This window comes from Caretta caretta, chromosome 15, assembly GCF_965140235.1.
Source record: "Caretta caretta isolate rCarCar2 chromosome 15, rCarCar1.hap1, whole genome shotgun sequence".
Classification (NCBI taxonomy): Eukaryota; Metazoa; Chordata; order Testudines; family Cheloniidae; genus Caretta; species Caretta caretta.
The window spans coordinates 30,717,620-30,738,412 of NC_134220.1; the positions used below are offsets into that span (position 1 = coordinate 30,717,620).

Here is a 20,793-nt window from a genome sequence, read left to right on the forward strand (position 1 = left end):
ATGATTTGCCCATGAAAATAAAGCATCTATTTTATAAAGACCCTACTAGCCTTTGTGTGTTTATAGATTGAAGACATTTTACTAGTTAAACTGTGTTTCTGTGCATAAGTTTACTCTTGTTCAGCTTTAGACTTATGGATTTGAAAGCTATTGCCATAAATTAACTCAGTAAATTGTTTAACCAAGCTGTTAAAGGAATCATGTTAAACTTCTATTATATTGTGTTGCAGGATCAACTGAGGCAGTGCTTTGCCAGACAACCCCCAGAGGCCAAGGATACAGACACACTTGTGCAAGAGGCTGACAGTCAATATGGTACCTGGAGTGAGCAGCGCCACAGTGGGGACAGGTAGGACTGAGGAAGGCTGACTGTGTTGTCCCCAGTGGTTTGGCTGGGTATTGCATGTTGTATTTTCCTTTTTGATGTGTTTCTCTAGCTTGCAATGCAGTAGATTGTTTGAGGATATGCCTCAAGTAGCCATACCTGTGCTAGCTCTGATTGAGATGGCACACTAAAAATAAAAGTATAGCCACAGTAAGAAAGACTAACCATCTGAGTGCCTACCCATGGTCTCACATGGGATCGTACTTGGTGGCTGGTCCATCCTGCTGTTCATGCCACTGCAGATATGCTTCTGCTTTTAGAAGTGATTGAGCTAGCATGGGAATATCTACTTGAGCTGGAAATTACACTTTGTAGCTCCAGTGTAGACATTTCCTGAGAGATTTTGAGAAATCCAATTACTTTTTTTTCCTTAAAATGTGAACAGTCACTGTAAAAATAACATTATGAAGTTCCATGTTTGTGTCTGAATGACATATCTATCAAATGTGCTTGGTTTATAAGTGGGAAAACCTCTTTTTAAAAACTATCACAGCAAGCTGCAGCTGGGGTCAGAAATTTGAGCTGTGTTCCTTCTGCTCATGCAGGATCACCAGTTATATAATTAATGAATAGTAAAGATCCCGCCACTGGAACTCCATTAACAATTCTGTTCGAGTATGAGCCAGAATAGAATCTAGTTTACACTCTTTGGTGACTGCAGAAGGAAAAAGCAGTAAAAATATCGCCTCATTTAGTAGATCAGGCTGTTAAGATTGAATTCATGTAGGGAGCGGGTCTGTTGAACAATATAGTGCCATTTTTATGTACTTGCTTTTCGGACCAACACCAGACTTCAGTGTTGCAAATTAGATGAGTGATGACCTAGTTGTGTGGTGCTCGTACTTCTGTCACAGATTTTGGGGAGGTTTCGTGTACCATGAAATATATCCATAGATTTCATAGTGTTTAAGGCCAGAAGGGGAATCATTATCCTATAGTCTGACCTCCTACATGTCACAGGCCATTAAACTTTGCCCAGAGATGCCTATACTGAGCCCAGTTACAAACATTTCGGTCCTCAGGAGACCAAACTGTTGTGTGCCACACACACAGGACAGGAAAGGTTGAGGTGCCACCAATGCCCATGGGCCCTGCCGTGGCAGGGAATTGATTAATGAGATGTGTCCAGATATTCCTAGCAGGTGGTCCATGCCTCTGCTGCAGAGAGAGGTGTAACACCTCCAGTTTGACCAGCAGGCAAATTCCTTCCCACCTGCAAAGATGATACACAAACTGGGGGAGTGATAAAAAATACTGAAGAGGACAGATCACTGCTTCAGAGCAAACTGGATCACTTGGTAAACTGGGCACAAGCAAACAGTATTGGTTTTAATATGGCTAAATGTAAATGTATATATGATAGGCCATACTGTGTGATGGAGGACTCTACCCAAGGAAACAGTGATACTTAAAAAGATCAGAAGCTAATCAGTTGAAATGAACTCCCAACATGACTCTGGCCGAAAGAACGAATGCGATCTGGGATGTATAAGCCGGGGAATCTCAAGTAGTAGAGAAGTTATTTTACTTCTATATTTGAATCTGGTATGGCTGCTGCTGGAATATTGTGTCCAGTTCTGGCGTCCACAATTCAAGATGGATGTTGATAAATCAGGCAGGGTTCAGAGAAGAGCCACAAGAATGATTAAAGAATTGGAAAACCTGCCTTTCAGTGATAGATTCAAAGAGCTCAGTCTATTAAGCTTAACAAAGAGATGGTTAAGGAGTGACTTGATCATAGTCTATAAGTGTCTGTAAGGGGAACAAATGTTTAATAATGAGCTCTTTAGTCTAGCAGAGAAAGACGTAACACAATCCAGTGGCTGGAAGTTGCACCTATACAAATTCAGACTGGAAATAAGGCGCAAATTTTTATACCAGTGAGAGTAATTAACCATTGGCACAATTTACTAAGAATTGTGGTAGATTCTCCATCACTGACCATTTTAAAATGAAGATCTGCTCTAGAAATTATTTTGGGGGAGGTCTCTGGCCTGTGTTATACAGGAGGTCAGACTAGATTATCCCAGTGGTCCCTTCTGGCCTTGGAATCTATGAAACTATGAAATTTGGTGATTAGTTTGAACTTGAGCATGGGAGCAAGAATCTAAGAAAGAGGATTCTGTGTCCTACCTCAGAGCACTGGACTACCCCATCTGGTGTCCCATCTCCATATGTGACCTATCTCTGATGCTTCAGAAGAAAATGAAATAACCAAACCCTAAAATACGTATGGCTAATTGTGCATTGGGAGGATAGCTGGGGGAAATCTTTCTGACTTGGAAGGCAATGGGCTAAAGACCTGATGCATGATATCTGATTATCTTTGTCTTAAGGCAGAGCTTCAAGTGGTATGAGCATATTGTGGGCAGTGTATGCACTCCTGTTCCCCCTCCCCGGCCCATGAAAGAAGAGATTGAACAGGGGGATTCACAGGTTCCAAGGCCAGAGGGAACTGCCACAACTGCTCAGTCTGAGCCCACACACACAAAAGCTGTAGAAAATCTCCCAGATGCTGGATTAAAACATAGGTTTTTAGAAAGACATCTAATTTCACTTTACAGACTCCAAGCGATAGTGAGTCCACTGGTCAGTTGGACTGATGTTTAATTACCCTCACTGTTAGGAAATTGCATCTTATTTTGAGGTTGAATTTAACTTCCAGGCATTGTACCTTGTTATGTCTTGTCAGCAAGATTGAAAAGCCCTGCCACTACCAGATATCTTATCCATGTTTAAGTACTTATACACAGCGGTTGTTACCTCGTCAATAAACTGAATAAATTGAGCTCACATAAGGTTTTGCTTTCCAGTCCCTGGATTTTGTCTGTGGTCCTCCTTTTAACTCTCCAGCATTTCCACATCCTTCTTGAACTGGACACAGTATTCTAGAAGTGTTCTTAGTAATGCTATGTACAGAGGCAAGATCACTTTGCTACATGCATTTGATATTGTCCTTTTGATACCGCCGAGGTTCATGTTAACCCTTTTGCCGTGGTATTGCACTGTGCTGTGGCAATGATCTGTGATGACCCTAAGTCCTTCTCTGAGTCACTGCTTTGCAAAATAAACTCTCATCTTTTAGGTATAACCTGCATTCTTGGTTCCAGGTGTATTATCTTGCAATTGGTTTTAGCAAAACACATTTATTTAGATAGTGACCATTTAACATAGGGTGACCAGACATCCCGTTTTAAAAGGGACAGTCTCATATTTAAGCTCTCCTGCAGGTGTCCCGACTTTTTCTTAAAAACAGGCAAATTGTCCTGTATTTTCTTTCTCCCCCACATCAGTACTGGCTGCTGGCTGCATCCCTGCTCGCCAGCTGCCCGCTCAACAGCGGTGAGTGGGGAGGGTCCAGTGGCCGATGATGGGGGTGGGTGTGCAAGGCTGGTGGCAGGGCAAAGCTGCAGCATGCAGGGCCAGCCACTCACCCTGCTGGTCCATCAGCACAGCCCCTGCTGAGTGCTGGTTCTTAGCCAGCAGGACCCCATCCCCCAAGTCCCATTCCTGGCTGGCACTGGGCTGGGCTTTGCGAGTTGCGGTGGCTGGTGAGTGCAGGGAGGCGGCAGGCAGCAGCTAGTTATGTGTCGTCTCTGCTGCCCACCCCTCAACCCTTTACATGCTCCCCTTCCTACTGTTCTCTCCCTGCTTTGCCCCTTCACCCCCTCCCCCCCAGCGGGCCGCGTCCCACTCCTAGCACTGTGCAGAGAGCAAGCCCCTGGTCAGAGCGCTCAGCTCACCAACAGCCTGGCTGGCAGCTCCTTCCTTCCCCCTCTGGTTGGGCCAGCACCCCGAGAAAGCCCAAGACTTTGGGGCGCTGGCCAGGAGGAGCCGAGCCCTGGATGTGCCAAAGCCCCGCACGACGCTGGCACGGGGCAGCCTCTTCACCCCTCAGCTAAACTCTGGAGTGGCGGGGGAGGGAAGGGGGGGAAGCAAGTTCCAGCCTGTTTGCGTCCTGACCCTGCAGACTCCACAGCAGCCCCGCCAGGCATGAGCTTAGCTCCCTCTTCACCCTCCAGCCCCTTGCCCTAGGTCCTGCCTCAGGGAGCTCGGGGCTGCTCCGTCCTCTAGGCACCCTCACCTGCTCAGCCACTGTGGTGGGGTTTGCTGAAGCCCCGGCAGTCAGGTTCCCTGGGTCTGGTGCACAGTGCATCCTAAGGGCTTAACCCCTTCCTGTCCGTGCTGCAGCTGGGGCACAGGAGGCCACTGGGTTATGTCAGTGGCCTGCAGCAGCCTGAAGGGACAAGCTGCTTCCAGCCACAGGGGAGTGGCGGGGGGGAGGGAGGGAAGAGATGAGCTCTGCAAAGACACAGGATAAGTCATCCCTCCCCTCCCCCCTCCGCCGCCCATGGCTGGAAGCAGCTCCCATCCCTTCCCTCCCGCACAGCGCCAAAAGGTTGCTGTTGGCCACATTCTGGTGTGAACCCTGGCAGAAATCTGGGGAGGGGTACATGTGACCCTGTGTGCCCCCTGTGTTGCCTCGGGAAGACACAGTGCCAGGTACCAGGAGAGGCGGGTCCATCCCAGGGGCCCAGCCAGGCATGGAGGGCAGAGAGTGCTGGGCAGGGAGGGTTGGGTCAGTCGGTCCCCTTCCCCCCTTCCCCCCCCGCCCGCCCAGGTGAGAGAGGGGTACAGGAGTGTGTGTCCCCTCTCCCCATGTGAACCCTACAGCCTTAAAGATAAGAAGGTAAATTAAAAGAATCCAACTACGCAGTGTTTCTTTTTAACGGGGGCTCAGTCAACTCGATGTTAATTTGAATGTTTGTCCAGCATTGTTCTGATTGGTTGCTGTTGGACTTGCTTGAATATGAGTAATTTTACCAGGTGTCCCGTAGTCAGCATAGGGAAATATGGTTGACCTAATTTAACAAGACGATTCAAATTACTCTAACACAAGGCATTTGCATAGTAGCTGTTTTACTTGCCTTCTTTGATATAAATACTGGTGTCTATCCATACCAATTAATGATATCTAAATAAACATTCTGCAGAATAAGGTGGTGATAGCTTATAACAGCCCTTTAAATCCCATACACTCTACAGTAGTAAATGCAGTGTGTCCATTAATTGATGCTTTCAAGCACTCTGTTCCAGTCAAAGTGGTGGTGTTATGCTGTATTAAGGTGTACCCAACCTTGGCTTATCTTGAATTTAAGTACCATAGTATGGTTATAACTGAGGTGCCCAGCAGCAAAGTGGGTGAGTTATCAAAGTCAACTTTTCATTTTTAATACCATTTAAAGCCAGGACTCCATGGAGTGAAAATTGTAAGCTTGCTCACTCCCCTATTTGTGTTTAGGTATTGTCGTGGTCTCAGATCAGTCTGTCAGTTTTTGTGCAATATCTTAAATGCTAAACACAATGTAGAAATGACAGCTTTAACTCTGAGTCTTACTGCAGTTCTAACGTCACTTGTGTTCAGAATATGTTTTGCATCTGGGAGATGGTGCAATATAAATATTTTATGCTTGCTAAGGCTGGGTAGTTTTATGGTTGAGAAGGCCTGATGGGCTGACAAAATGATATGCCAACATCTAAATCTCTCCAGTAAGTTAAACTTTAATTAAGTATTTTGCAGCTGCCTTCTCTGTGAAATCAGTTTCCAACAACAAAGGCGTCTTACTTTCAAATTCAAAAGCAAGACCATTTGAACATTTATTTCAAAGCTGGATTGTGGCTGTGGTTAACCCATGATAGAAAAGGAGGCCACCTTAAAAATGCTAATTTATTTGGGCATTGAATTGTAAAGCCTTGAATGCTGGGGTGTTTTTTCTCTGCAGCAAATGTTGAGATCACCCCTAAAGGAGAGCAGGAAATGCCTTGATAAGATCCTAGGCACTTGGCTGCCCTCCCTGCTCTCCTGTAGGGTGATTCCATCATTCATTGCAGGGGGAATGCTGAGGAATGCCCGAATGCCTGAACTCAGGACTCAGCAGGTAAATGGAGGAGTTGATTTTTCAATTACTGGATTTGCATAGAAGACATAAAGCTACCTGTATATTCTGTTCATGATTTAGATCTTCTTAGTATGTAGTGGAGCTAGAGGGGAGGTATGTGGTGGGGAGGGAATGGTGGAAACTTTTGCTGTTTATCTTTTAATAGAAACGTTCAGTACTATGGAGCCTGAGAGTTAAAAATACTCTAACCATACATATGTAATAAAGAAATGAGGTTTCCTAGTCTTGTGGTGGCAATCTGCTTCACACTTAATAAAAAAGCTTGTGTATCTTAAATATGAACCTTCTCTGCTCTCAAGGGGAATGTGTTTCAGCTTTAAACCATTAGCTTGCCTCACATTGTTCACTGTTTTCTCTCAAACCACGCTCAACTAGCTGATTTGGGCCTTGGCCTGTTTACAGCCATCTTTGCATGTTTAATTCCATATTGTCTGTGTTCCTGATTGAGACCTGCTCTCTTGGGGCTTGTTCTGTCAATTTTTCTTGGTTGTGTTTTATTTTGAATGTACTTTGCATGCACTTCCAAATGTTCAGGCTGTATTTGTATAAACCCTAACTTTACACCTTACTTCGTGTTGAAAAAACATATTGAGCTAACTTGCTCTTCTCTGTTTGGGATGGAATGGCTTTATTTATTTCTTGGCCAGATCCCTGCCCTGCTATGCCTCTTTTAGACAGCTCCTTCGGCAGATAGGGAAAGAATGTCCAGGGGGAATTGTGTGGTGCAGGGGCAGACAATGCTGCTGGGAGCAGGAAGATTGGCCTGAGAGCTCTGCACTCCAGCAATCCTGAGCTGCAAAGTAGCCCTTTGATGGCTGTGGGCAAGGTGGTGTAAACCAAAGCAACCTCCAAAGCTGCTCCAGTGTACGCTGGAGACTGGCCTCCAGAGTGGCCCAGGGGATGGGAAACACAAAGAGCAAAGGCCATCTGTGTGCATCCCCCACCCTGGTGCCTCTGTGCTGCACCTCCTTCTGTGCTTGGATACCCAGTGCTGCTGCAAGGAGCACTGAGTGTAAAAAGTGATTCCCGAGGAGAAAAAGATGCTTAAAACATAGCCATTGTGAGACTGAGGGGTGGAGAACTATGGAGTGCTTGTTAAATGGCATCAGATTTTATTGGGTTGTATGTAAATGTTGTATTTGTTCATGGAACGTGATGAAGAATGGTGCTAGAAGGCTTACCCAGTTTCCTCCTCATAGTTAGAAGGTCTCTGTCTGAGGGGTGGGGTTTTTAAATGTGACTCCTAACCTAGCCTTAAGGTGTTATGGGACATGTAGTTCAGTAACTTGCTGGGTGTTTTGTTGCAGGCTTGTTTACTTTTTATGGTTGAGTACGTTTTTAAGACTTGAGGGTTTAAGAACAGGTGTTGTACAAAAGCATGGTGATAAGCTACCTGAGTAGTTGCATTGTATATCAATCATTTAACTGTAGAAAGCAGTTATAGTTATTTGGGGTGCGGAATTATGGCCAGGGCAGGGGCTGTATTCCATGGCACAATGGCACCAAATTCTGCTGCAAGAAACCTAAATTCCTCAGCAGTTAACTTAGTCTCACCCAGTGACATGACATATATCTTTCATTCCCAGGACTGACCTCAAATATATACTGACACCTATGAGACACAGTTTAAAATACTCATTCGTGTTCAAACAATGATGATTTTTGAGAATGGGGTTTCCAGTATGTTCTCCAGGCAGCCTGGGCCATGGCTACCACAATGTTGTCTAGGTGGTCCAGCTTGGAACTTCTTGGACAGCTCATCTCCCCGGACCTCAACTGCAGTGCTAATTCTCCAGGCAGACCAGCTTGACAGCTTACACTTCCGGCTCCCGCCACATCCTGTCTGCTGCAGCCGCCTGGCTTAAAGAAACTGTGCAGGAAGCATGCACGGTAATCTGATGCCCCCCTCCTGGTTGGGAATGCTGGAGAGCAAGAGGCTGCTGCTTCAGGTTGGTCCTGGCAAAAGGCAGACAGAAAATAAAATGTTGGATGCCTGGCAGCAGCAACATGGTGGATTCTGAGTCCGTAATGCTGGCATGTTTGGTATCTCAAGGAAAAGGTCTTTTTTGTGGCCAGTGAATAACAACACAAGAGTGGCCACACTGGGCTAGACGGGCCATTGGTAGCCTGTCTTCCAACAGTGACCAGTGCCAGATGCTTCAGAGGGAATGAACAGAACAGGTAGTCATCAAGTGATCCATCCCGTCACCTATTCCCAGCTTCTGACAAACAGAAGCTAGGGACACTGCAGAGCATGGTTTTGCATCCCTGCCCATGGAGTCCATAGGTATGTCTATGCTGCAATATAACATGCACAGCTTGCCCATGTCAGCTGACTAAGGCTTGTGGAGCTTGGGTTGCGGGGCTATGAAAATTACAGTGTCGATGTTCTGGCTTGGACCTGCAATTTTATAGCCAGCCCCTCCACGCCCCCAGCCCAAGTCAGCAGACATAGGCCAGCTGCGGGTGTTTCATTGCAGTCTAGACATACCCCATGGGGCCCTGATTCAGATGAACAAGACAGCTCTGTAAGAGCCATTGTTTTAGTCCTTTTCAGGAGCGTCTCGGGGATATCCCTGCATTGATTTATGTTCTGTTTCTGGTTTCAAGGTTATCTCCCCAAATTTAAGGACTAGGAACATAATTTTTTTTAATGACAGTGAAGATTCTGAAGCACAATTCTGAGGCAAGAGGGGAATTCCAAGGCAAAATCAGTAATTGTGAAATCGCAGATTGTTTATGGGTACCTTTCACTGAGAGAGAAACTAGAGATCCTCTCCCAGTGGAGCTAGGCACTGCTGGAGCCAGCACAAGAGTCTCATTTGTAATGCAGTTTAGCAGATAGTTCAGTAAAGTGGGTAGTGACGGTTCAATTATTCAGATTTTCTCTTTTTAAATAAAGAGAAATTTTTGTATAAACCTTCTCAAGTTCTTCAGTGAGCTATCTCAATCTTTCTTTGCAGTAATTCTTTAAAAATGATCATAGTCTTCAGAGAGGCAAATTCAGTCTCTTCTATGAGAGAGAGACATATTAGTTACATAATGGAATTGTAATAATCTGATTTTATAGCAGGTGACATTTTAGCCATTTCCTTGGACTACTGGAAAGTTTTAGAAAAGAAACTGAATGTAATCCAATATCAGTAAGCTACAATGGGCATGAATTTGCCTTTTATATCCTGTAACTGAAAACTTTAAGTGGAAATTATTTTGCATCATATGTGGCTATTTATTTGCAGTGTGTAGATACAGAGAGTTGACTCTGACTCTTTAATATATTACAAAGGTATTCAAGTTAAAACAGGATGTCCCCTGTATTATACTTCCAGACTCTGGTATTGCACAATCTCTCGCACTGAGTAAAGCAGCATATTCTTTACAGCAATTTAGGGCTGCCTTGCTAGGACCGTTTACATGAACAATGAAAATAAAATATTGTATTTCATTGTTTACATTTGTATGGTACCTGTTGTGTTTGTTTGGGTGCACTTTGTGTGACAATGCTGGGTTTACTTTTTAGAAGATCAGACAATCTTTGTGAAAGGCATATACAGTATTGGGCACTGATATGGTATTTTAATAATTGTGTGATATACAGAATATGCAAGCATAACAGGTTTTTAGCCCAAAGAAGTTGCAATCTATTCTAAATGATACTGTAGACCAGATGCACTGGGGACTTCAAGGGGCTGGACTGAGGGGGTGGCTTATATTTTAATTTCTGATTTGGCTCCTTTACTTAATGTGGTGTTGGGGTAGAAAAAAATCTACTCTGCATAATATATTCTTATGCTCCGGTTATCTTTGTCATTTACGTATTGATTAGCTGTGTCACAGTACACCTCTACCCCAATATAACGTGACCCGATATAACACGAATTCGGATATAACACGGTAAAGCAGCGCTCTATGGGGGGGCTGCGTGCTCCAGCCTAAGCTTTGATCAAAGCAAGTTCGATATAACGCGGTTTCACCTATAATGCAGTAAGATTTTTTGGCTCCCAAGGACAGCGTTATATTGGGGTAGAGATGTGTTTAGAATGTAATGATGTTGTAATTGTGCAGGAACTCCAAAAGGGAATCTGTTCAAAAGTTTGTGATGAGGAAGCCACTAATTAGTTTAAATCAAATGAAAGCAACTGTGTCTTCTAATACTGTTGACACAAAACATTTTCACTTTTCAAGGCTGCCCACACCTACATCACTTTCAGTCCAAAGGCGTGGTCTGGGAGAACTTTTCCAGAGACTTACAAATCAGAAAATAGTTTTAAATGTAAAAAGAAAAGGAGTACTTGTGGCACCTTAAATTCCACCAAAGGTGCTATGTCCCAAAATTCTCTTAGCACATTTCTTCATTCTTTCACACTCCGAATGAATCTAGAAGGCTTAAAGTTGCAGATACCAACCATCTTTCCCAATAAAGAATACTAGACAAGGTTCCCTCTGGAGCTCATTAGCACCACTTCTTAATTGGCTGAGAGCAGGGCCACTGTTGAGGGAAGCAAGAGACGTTTCTTCTACTTCTCTGCTGGAAACGCTACCTGTGCAGTGCTACCAGGCCCTGCCAATCTGGAAATTAACACATTTGCTGTTGCTTGATTTTTTCTCTCTTTTTACTCTCTCTATCTACACACTGCAAATAAATAGCCACATATGATGCAAAATAATTTCCACTTAAAGATTTCAGTTACAGGATATAAAAGGCAAATTCATGCCCATTGTAGCTTACTGATATTGGATTACATTCAGTTTCTTTTCTAAAACTGTTTTTCCCAGCTGTACATTCTTGAATGTTTTCCTTTCAAGATTGTTATCACTGTCAATCACACAAAGCTGCTCTTCAAAAATGTGCACATATCTATATTTAACACACATGAGCACACAGTTTAAGATTTTTGTTTCTTAAAATAGCTTAGCTAGAAACTTCTCAAAAGCAGGTATTTAATTATGAAGGACGCTTAGCAGAAATGAGTCTGAGCCATGAGTGCTTCATTTAAAAAAATAAAAATAAAACCACATCAGCTTTGCCATGCCATGAAACTGCTTTAATTCCACTTCTCTCCTCCCCCCATCAAATGCTGCTCCAACCCTACGTCCCACAATGGTTATTATGCAAGATAACTGACCAGTATAATGACAGGTTTCAGAGTAACAGCCGTGTTAGTCTGTATTCGCAAAAAGAAAAGGAGTACTTGTGGCACCTTAGAGACTAACCAATTTATTTGAGCATGAGCTTTCGTGAGCTACAGCTCACTTCATCGGATGCAAGTGGGCTGTAGCTCACGAAAGCTCATGCTCAAATAAATTGGTTAGTCTCTAAGGTGCCACAAGTACTCCTTTTCTTTTTGACCAGTATAAGTCTTTGTCTGGATGTAGAGTGATTCCTTTGATAACTAAGTTTGGGGTGGGAATGACTGCTGCTAATGATCACCTACAGGTCTTCAAAACCTTGGTATTTGTTTTATTAAAGTGTCTTTTTTAAAAAGATCTGCCTTTAAAGACCTTCCTATTCCAATTCTAGGTTCTGATGCCATCTGCTGCTCAACATGAGTAACTTCATATCATTTGTTTTAAAAAATAATTGCTCTTTGGGGTGTAGCAAGGTGTGTGACTCACTGAAATGGCTCCAGAATAAAGAGGAGAGATTTTTCTTTATTAGAATGATTGGAGAGGAAAAATGCTTCTAATGTTAAACTGGAATGAAAACCATTTGAAAACCCAGTGGCAGCAAAGTAAGTCGAAACTCTGTAACTAGCATGGTATTCCACAGCATGTGATGGTAGCACATTGCTACAGTGAATCATAGAATCAGAGGACTGGAAGGGACCTCAAAAGGTCATCTACTCTAGTCCCCTGCACTCATGGTAGGACTAAGTATTATCTAGACCAGGGGAGGGCAAACTGCAGCCCGCAGATCCTGCCCATCCTGGCTTTCAATCTGGCCTGCAGCATTGCCAGCCCCGTGGCTCAGTGGGGCTAGAGTGGGCTCCCTGTCTGCCCTGGCCCTGCGCCACACCTGGAAGCAGCCAGCACCATGTCCCTGCGGCCCCAGGGATGGGGGCAGAGGGCTCTGTGTGCTGCCCTGGTCTACAGGCATCGCCCCCTCCAGCTCCCATTGGCCAGGAATGGGGAACCGCAGCCAACGGGAGCTTTGGGTGTGGACTCCACAGATGAGGGCAGCATGCAGCGGAGCCGACTACCCCACCCCACCCCCAGGAGCGACTTCCAGACATGCTGGCCACTTCCAGGAGTGGCACGGGGCCAGGGCATTAGCCCCCGCTGTGTGCTGCTGCCACTCTAGAGCCGCTTGAGGTAAGTAGTGCCAGGCCAGAGCTCTCACCCCGCACCCCAGCCTCCTGCCCTGAGCCCCCTGCCGCACCCCTTCTGCACCAGAGCTGCCCACCCTGAGCCCCCTTCTGCACCCCAATCCCTTGCCCTGAGCCCCTTCCTGCACACTGCACGCCCTCCCACACCCCGTACTCCCTCCTCCACCCCTGCCCTAGCCCTACATTCATGGCCCTGCACACAATTTCTCCACCCAGATGTGGCCCTCTGGCCAAAAAGTTTGCCCACCCCTGATCTAGACCATCCCTGACAGGTGTTTGTTTAACCTGCTCTTAAAAATCTCCAGTGATGGAGATTCCACAACCTCCCTTGACAATTTATTCCAGTGCTTAATCACCCTGACAGTTAGGAAGTTTTTCCTAATGTCCAACCTAAACTGCCCTTGCTGCAATTTAAGCCCAGTGCTTCTTGTCCTATCTTCAGAGGTTAAGGAGAACAATTTTTCTTCCTCTTCCTTGTTACAATCTTTTATGTACTTGAAAACTGTTATCATGTCCCCTCTGTCTTCTCTTCCCCAGATTAAACAAACCCAGTTTTTTCAATCTTTCCTCGTAGGTTACATTCTCTAGACCTTTAATCATTTTTGTTGCACTTCTCTGGACTTCCTCCAATTTGTCCACATCTTTCCTGAAATGTGACGCCCAGAACTGGACACAATACTCCAACTGAGGCCTAATCACTGCAGAGTAGAGCAGAAGAATTACTTGTTGTGTCTTGTTTACAACACTCCTGCTAATACATCCCAGAATTATGTTTGCTTTTTTTGCAACAGTGTTACACTGTTGATTCATATTTAGCTTGTGGTCCACTATGACCCCCAGATCCCTTTCTGCAGTACTCCTTGATGTCTGTGGCCCTTCCTCTCTGGCACAGACCTTACATTAGTGATCCACACCTTTTTAATCTTGAGGCTAGTTGTTTGTGTGCTGTATTTAGGGGCTAATCTTTAAAAGAACCCAGAATCTTGAGCTAGCGCAGAATATGTCAGCACATATCTTGAGTTGGGTGCACTGTGATAAGTATATTTAACACTGGCATGCTGTGCCCTGCCCTGCTTATCTGCTAGTCCCAGGTGTAGTTCAAATTGTTTCTTACGACTGCTAAATTCCACAATAGTTTAGGATTTATTTAATCTAGTGATCCCCTCTGTTTCACCACAGGAACTATGGTTCATCAGGCCAATTTTGGTTTCGTTTTCTTGAGTGTTTAAACTCTTGATGTGTGCCAATCGAGGGATCAACCCTTCAGTATTTCTCTGACTAGATCGAACCTTAAGTAACAAATATAATTGCAGATAGGAAAGACAAAATATAAATCATCATGCTGTTTAAGCTTAATGCCTCCCAATCACAGGATAGCATCTTCCCACCTGCCCTGACATGGGAGTGTCATGGAAGTGCTGACCTTTGGTCAGGCCAGTGACTTAAGCAGCTTGGGCCTTGGGGGAAATAGAGGGTAGGTGGGAGGGGGCAGTGGGGTGAGAAGAGGGGGTGGGGGGAATTTGGGATGTGCAGGGCTGCGGCGGCCAGAGAAAGAGGTGACTTTCCCCAGCTCCAGGGCTGTGGCTGCTGGGGAGAGACGGTCCTCCTTCCCAGCCCCAGCTCTGTGGCTGCTGTGGCGGGGGAGAGACCCCCCCCCTTCTTCCCAGCTTGAGGGCTGCTGCAGCGAGGAAGAGAGGGCACATCCATTGCAATAGCGCTTTTATCCAAAACATTTTACAGTAGTTAGTTAATGGTACAAACAACATTTGGAACGATGATTAAGTGGTCTGCTGAGACCCTCAGCAATTTTCAAGTGGTCCGCAGAAAAAAAAAGTTTGAGAACCACTGATTTAGAGGATAGGTCTACACAGCACCAAAAAAAAAAAGTGTTCTTAACTGGGAGTAGCCTACCTCCATTAGCTGGCTCAGGTTAAAATAGCAGACAAGACATGGCAACTTGCCTTTTAACTCTGATTAGCAGCTCAAGTGTAACAGGGCAGCCTGGGATTGAACCCAAGTTAAAGTTGTTGTCTTTACTGCTATTTTAAGTTAACGCACATTTTTGTGCATAGACCAGTGATTCTCAACCTTTCTAGACTAGTATACCCCTTTCAGGAGTCAGATTGTCGTTGCATACCCCAAGTTTCACCTCACTTAAAAGCTACTTGCTTACAAAATCAGACATACAAATATAAAAGTGTCACAGCACCCTATTACTGAAAAATTGCTTACTTTCTTAGTTTGTACTGACTTTGCTCATGCTTTTTATGTAGGCTGTTGAAAAACTAAGCAAACATGTAGATGAGTTGATGTGCCCCCTGGAACACCTCTGGGTACCCCTGGTGTAAGTGAATCCTAAGTGAAGCCATTGGTGGTGAAAAAGTTATTACAGTGAAAATGATTCACCCCTCTCTGCTGGCCTGTAGTGTCTCCAAATGATACATTTCTTGCCTCTAGATGTGGTTTCAGCTTTCACTCTGAATAATGAAGGGCCACATCCTGTCTGTCATCTGTGGCAGTGCAAAGACCTGGACTGGTGCTGCTCCTTTGCAGAAAGCAGGGCTGGATTTGGAGGTCCACAACTACTGTATACTGTGAAGCTTTGCAAATTTTGATTACAGTGCAGCACTCCAGGGAGTTGTGGGGCTGAGGTGGGATCAGGGCCGATGGATCTGTGGTTTATGGATCCGTCTGCCATTCTCCTCCTCCGCCATGGGGACTGGTACAAATTTGCAGCTGCAGTTGTGGCCACAGTAGTTGCTCTGGGGCTTATGGAAGAGGCCTCCTCACTTCAGCCTCAATCCATTATCCCTATGACTCAAGCCGCACACTAGTTCTAGGACTATATAGTCTGTCCCTCTCATGGATGGCTGCATACATGTTCCTGAACACGCGATACAGCATGATTGCATTCTGAGTATGCATGGTATAAAATATACTTGCACATATGTTCACTCATGTATCCTTCTGCCTCAGTGTTCATTCTCTTGTGTTGCAGCTTTGTGCCTGAGTCTCCTTCCTCAGAAAGCAATGTTGTTTCAACAAGGAAGCAGCCACCAAATAGCCGGCTGTCTTCTCTCTCTTCTCAAACGGAACCTGCCTCCATGATCGATCAGCACCATTCCTTAAAAGACCAAAGGAGCACAAGTTTGGACCGTTCCAGCACTGATATGGATTCAACTGATGGTATTGAGGGACCCCTTCCAGCAGATACCTACCCTGAGGAGAAAACCATTGACTTCTCCTTCATTGATGTAAGTCTCCATAAAGGGAAAGAGTTGTTCATTTTTAAGTACGTTACCTATATTGTTAGCAAAATGCTATGCCATGTCTTCTCCCAACTTTATGTTCAACCTTGTGCTATGCTTCTTTATCCATTAAGGCTTCTTTATTGACTTCTTGTGTGAAAAGTTCAAGATAAATTGCAATGAAAGTTCTTGTGACTGCCCTTTCTATTAAGTCTGTGTGAATTCTATTAGGAGTCCAAAGGGACAATGGTTTGCACTTCAGTTGGTCATTTTTCAGTCTGCTCCTAGGAGACGTGCTGTGTAAAAGAGTTTAATGGCTCTAGGAAATGGAAGCCATACATTTCTGAGACAACATAGTTAAGTGATACAAATTGCTAGTGCTCACCATGCTGTGAGAAATGCAGATTAAGCTACAGATATTGGATTTGAATACTACTTTTCTAATTGACAATGGGACCATCTTTCTGCAGTCTTTTAAAAATCATATTCCTAAAATGATTTTAGTTTAAAGAGGATCTTTTGAGAAATTGAGAATCCTGAATTACATAGGAATGTTGGTAATATAGTGCCTAGTCATGCAGACTGTACTCTGCTTTAGTGCTATACGAGAGCATACCTAGAGATAATGTGGATTTCTCCTTTCAGGTACAGTCTCTGTGAATTAAGAATTTATCTTGAATAAGAGTTACTCATCTTTTATTGTATGTCAGCTAGTGGCAGATACTGTAGAAAGCTTCCTATGAATTGTTACGTTCTCTCCACACAGACACACACACACACCTTGTTTTGTAGTACAGCTCTGGGGAAGGTGGAATGCCGCTACAATGCATCTATTTACGTATTAGTGTGGCTGTCCTAAATAGCAGTAGTATAGCTCAACGGCAGACTGCACTGAAGACTGTCTGAAGGAGGTTAACACTTTATCTTCCCGTAACTAAGGATAATTGTCCACATCCTGGGCAGTGCAGCACAGCGGTTTCACACCTTACTGCCAGGGGATTCTGGGTGTAGGGTACCTTGCAGTGGGCTCTGCTATAGGACCATAGATCCCATCCTCCCAGCAGCTGCAAGTGCCATTTCAAAACAGTGATGACTTCAAGCAGAACTGTTGAAGTCTAGAAGGCCCCTGTGCTGTTCGTGTGAATGGCTAGTTTCTGAACTGAGAACTTCTAAAATATTTATTTTAAAATAGAAGTTTTCACAGGGGAAGATGGAGGGCCCAGGGCCTCTGGGAAAAGACTCAGTCATAATCGGCAATGAATTATATCACTAAATACAACTGCAGCGGCCTTTGCTCTACTGTAATCCATTCAGTTTTCCTTTGTGTATGGAGATGGCATTGTTTTAAATAACTGATTATCTCCTTTTTACCAAAGGCCATGGTATTTAACTTTCAGTCTTTTTGTTGCTGGTAAACAGCTTGACATTTCTGAGGATGGGGACCAATCAAGGCTGGGAAAATATAGCAGAGGGAGAGAGAGAGTTGCATAATCACTTTACGGTTTTGCAAATCCCTGCCTTCTGATTGGCTGATGGCCATTGTTACCTAGTAAGAGCACACAGATTATCATAGTTTGGTTATTGAAAAATAACTCTGCAGTTTCTATACAGATTAGACATCCAGAACCAAGCAGAGTTCAGGGAACTGTCCAAATGGGAAACCACTGTAGTTCCATATCGGTTATTGTACAGCATCTTAGCACTCTGAGTAAATTCGATTTTAATTGGAGTTTAAAATAACAGTGATAATAATTAAAACAAAAGTAGTCCTAATTAAGCTGAAATATGGTTATGCTTAAAAATAAGACCTGAAGTAGTTATGGAATGAACTGCTCTATTTTCAGACTAATTGAAATTGCCACATTTGAGGGTAACCTTTTTCTCTTTAAAAGCAAACTTCTATACTGGATTCCAGTGTCCTGAAAACCCGTGTGCAGCTCAGCAAAAGGATTCGCCACCGGCCACCTAGCTCCCATTCACTCAGGAGAAGCAGACAGATAGAATCTGAAAACAAACTCTCTGCGATGCAGGAGACAGACAGCACTTGGATGTTTAAAGACTCCACAGGTATCCCTCTCAGTCCTGTGAAATAATTAGTCATGGTGCTGCGGGGTTGGAGATATATTATGTTCTCCATAGAATCTTCTCTCTCCTTTGAGCTAATGTCCCTGTGGGTACTCCGCTTTAGTTGTGTGTGCACCTTCAGAGATTTTTGTCAGCAGCGTGTGCAGGTCCACGTGTCTTTGTGCTTCAGCCTGAGGATATACAGTGCGGGGTGGACTCCAGTTCCTTCTCAACCACCTGTGACTAGAGATGTTCACTAACTTAGCATACCTACCTTGTTTTTTTCCTTGTTGTTCCTATTATTTTATTAATGTTAGTCCCTTATTTTAGTTTGTTGTTTTACATTTTCTTTCCCCACCAAAAGTTCTGTGGTTTAGCGGGTCCCCCCTTTTGTTCCATGGTCAGGGCCTCTTGCCCTTGGCCCCTGTTCATTTGCTGCCTTTCTTCCTTGGGTGTGCCTAAAATCCTGGGCTTCAAACCCTGACAGACCTGACACAGGTCCTTTCCCCTCAACAATGGGCATTCCAGCTGTCGTGGAGAGTCTCAAATCCTGTCAAAGTGCAAGTCTGCTTTAGCTTCAAGAGCAGATCCGGGAACCTGAGAGAGGCTGAAGTTGCTCCTTATTGAGCATTCACTTTGAGACCCACCACCACTTCAGAGTCCAAATCTTCCCCTGCACCTTTCCACCCTCTCACCCATACACTGGGGTCAGCCTCTGAGGCCTTCCAGTGATTTCTTCAGCTTCAGTGAGCAGAGATGAAGGGACACATTTGAAGACTTCAAAATCTACTAAAGAGAAAATACCTTGATCCCCGGATGGGAGAAATTGGCCCAGAGACCAGGAAATAGGGAGACCTTGCCTCACAGTATGGGTAGTGCCGAGGCTTATGGTTCCTCTGGTACCAAGAGGTGGGTACCTGCAAAAAAGGCTTCTAGCTCCCTGTGTACCAAGAAGTCTCTCAGCGAACAAGTGGTAGCCTCATTGGAGCCCTCCAAGCAGAGGGAGGGACTCTTTGAAGAAAGCATCTTTGACCTCTTCCTTGAGCCATGGCCATAAAGGGCGTAGGACCATACCATCCATACCCTCTCCAGTGCCACTTGGCGGATCTCAGCCTGGGGATCCGTGTCTAAGAGCTCTGATACTGGTTGGATTTCTTTCTCAGAGGCTCTCCAAGTGTCAGTAGAGCCCAAATTCCCTCTCCTGAGGAGTACCAAGAAGGATTTTTGCCAGTACTGATGCACCCTCTGGTACTGGCATACCCTCCAGTACTGCTTAGCTCCTCCGCTGAATACAAGGGATGACACTTCTTCAGACTCAGACATTTCCCTACAGGATTCTACCACCTTTCCTGTGCTGTATCCTAACGATGAGTCCACAGGAACCAGATGACATCAGACCCGTCAGCCTTGGCAATAGCAACCTGGAGGTCCCTCTCCCTTTCCTTATGCCCTGCCACTTTGGGCTTTCTGGAACCCTTGGATCCTGTCTGGTGATTAGTTCTATAGAGTGTCACCACTGGTACCCCAGAACCCTCTTCCCAAGGAAGATCCTTTAGAAGAACAAGAGCTAAGGGCAGAGGAGAAGGCACTACCATCTAATAAATCCTCTTCCTTACGAGACAAGGCAATTATGTTCCCTCCCCCATCCTACATGGGTGACTTCAAAGACTTCCAAGAATGGAGGAAAAGGGTGGCGGAGGCTTTAACAATCCCTTGGAGGAGATACAAGAACCGCAGCATGACTCCCTGCCTGCCCTGGCCCTGCACCACGTCCCTGTGGCCCCTGGGGGAGGGAGGAGCAGATGGCTCCACGTGCTGCCCTTGCCTGAAGGCACGGCCCCCTGCAGCTCCCATTGGCCGGGAATGGGGAACTGCGGCCAATGGGAGCTTCGGGGGTGGTACCCGCAGGTGAGGGCAACGCGCGGCGGAGCTGCCTGCCCCACCCCCAGGAGCCACTGCCGGACATGCTGGCCATCCTAGAGCTGCTTGGGGTAAGCGGCACTGGGCTGGAGCCCGCACGCCAAACCCCTCCTGCACCCCGCACTCCAACCCTGAGCCCCCTGCCACACCCTGCAGCCCTCCTGCGCCCCAACCCCTTGCCCTGAGCCCCCTCCTGCATACCGCAGACCCTTCTGCACCCCACATTCCCTCCTACACCCCAGCCCCCTGCTGCACCCCTCCTACAGCTCAACCCCTTGCCTTGAGCCCCTTCCTGCATACTGCACACACTCCCTACCACATCCCAACCCCATGCCCAAGCCCTACATTCATGGCCCTGCATACAATTTCCCCACCCAGATGTGGCCCTCGGGCCAAAAACTTTACCCTCGCTGGTCTAGATCAACACCTTACAACAATACACCTTACAACAACCTTAAGCTCCTGCACCTTTTTGGCCACAAAAGCTACTCTTTGGTTGCCCTGGGTAGCCAGCTATCATGCCTTGATGGCAAAGTACAACGGTATGAACTATAGCAAATGTTCTCACTTTTGCCACAAGAGCAGAAGGACCAGTTTCAAGCCCTCATCACCAAAGGCGATTGTCAAAGCGTGTTTACGGTCTTTACTCAATCAGCTGACACAGCCTCTGGTTCTATGGTAACCACCATAGTTATGCATCAACCTTATAGCTGCAGTCCTCTGGACTCCCCAGGGAAGTACAGAATACAGTGGAGGATCTTAAGGCTCAATGGATGGGAGAAAAGAGTGTACGATCAAACTAGCCCCTTCTGCTAGTTTCTGTTTCAGGGACATGAAGAGCAAGTTATCCCAGCTATTGCATGGTTGAGTGTGCCGACTGCTCTGTTCTC

General features: G+C 45.4%; 2 protein-coding genes across 6 annotated transcripts in view; both read left to right on the plus strand.

Annotated features, from left to right (window-relative positions):
- KIAA1671 (KIAA1671 ortholog) overlaps positions 1-20,793 on the plus strand; it is a 160,153-nt gene that overhangs the window by 134,400 nt on the left and 4,960 nt on the right. For all 4 annotated transcript variants that reach the window (XM_048821755.2, XM_048821759.2, XM_048821758.2 and 1 more), the window contains 3 exons: positions 231-349; positions 15,670-15,925; positions 17,812-17,986. In XM_048821755.2, the coding sequence (XP_048677712.1) occupies positions 231-349; positions 15,670-15,925; positions 17,812-17,986 (550 nt within the window). The remainder of the gene's footprint in view (positions 1-230; positions 350-15,669; positions 15,926-17,811; positions 17,987-20,793) is intronic.
- The window catches only part of CRYBB2 (crystallin beta B2), a 119,508-nt gene that overhangs the window by 65,757 nt on the left and 32,958 nt on the right, over positions 1-20,793 (plus strand). For both annotated transcript variants that reach the window (XM_048821767.2, XM_048821769.2), the window contains exon 2: positions 231-349. In XM_048821767.2, the coding sequence (XP_048677724.1) occupies positions 313-349 (37 nt within the window). In that variant the 5' untranslated portion in view covers positions 231-312. The remainder of the gene's footprint in view (positions 1-230; positions 350-20,793) is intronic.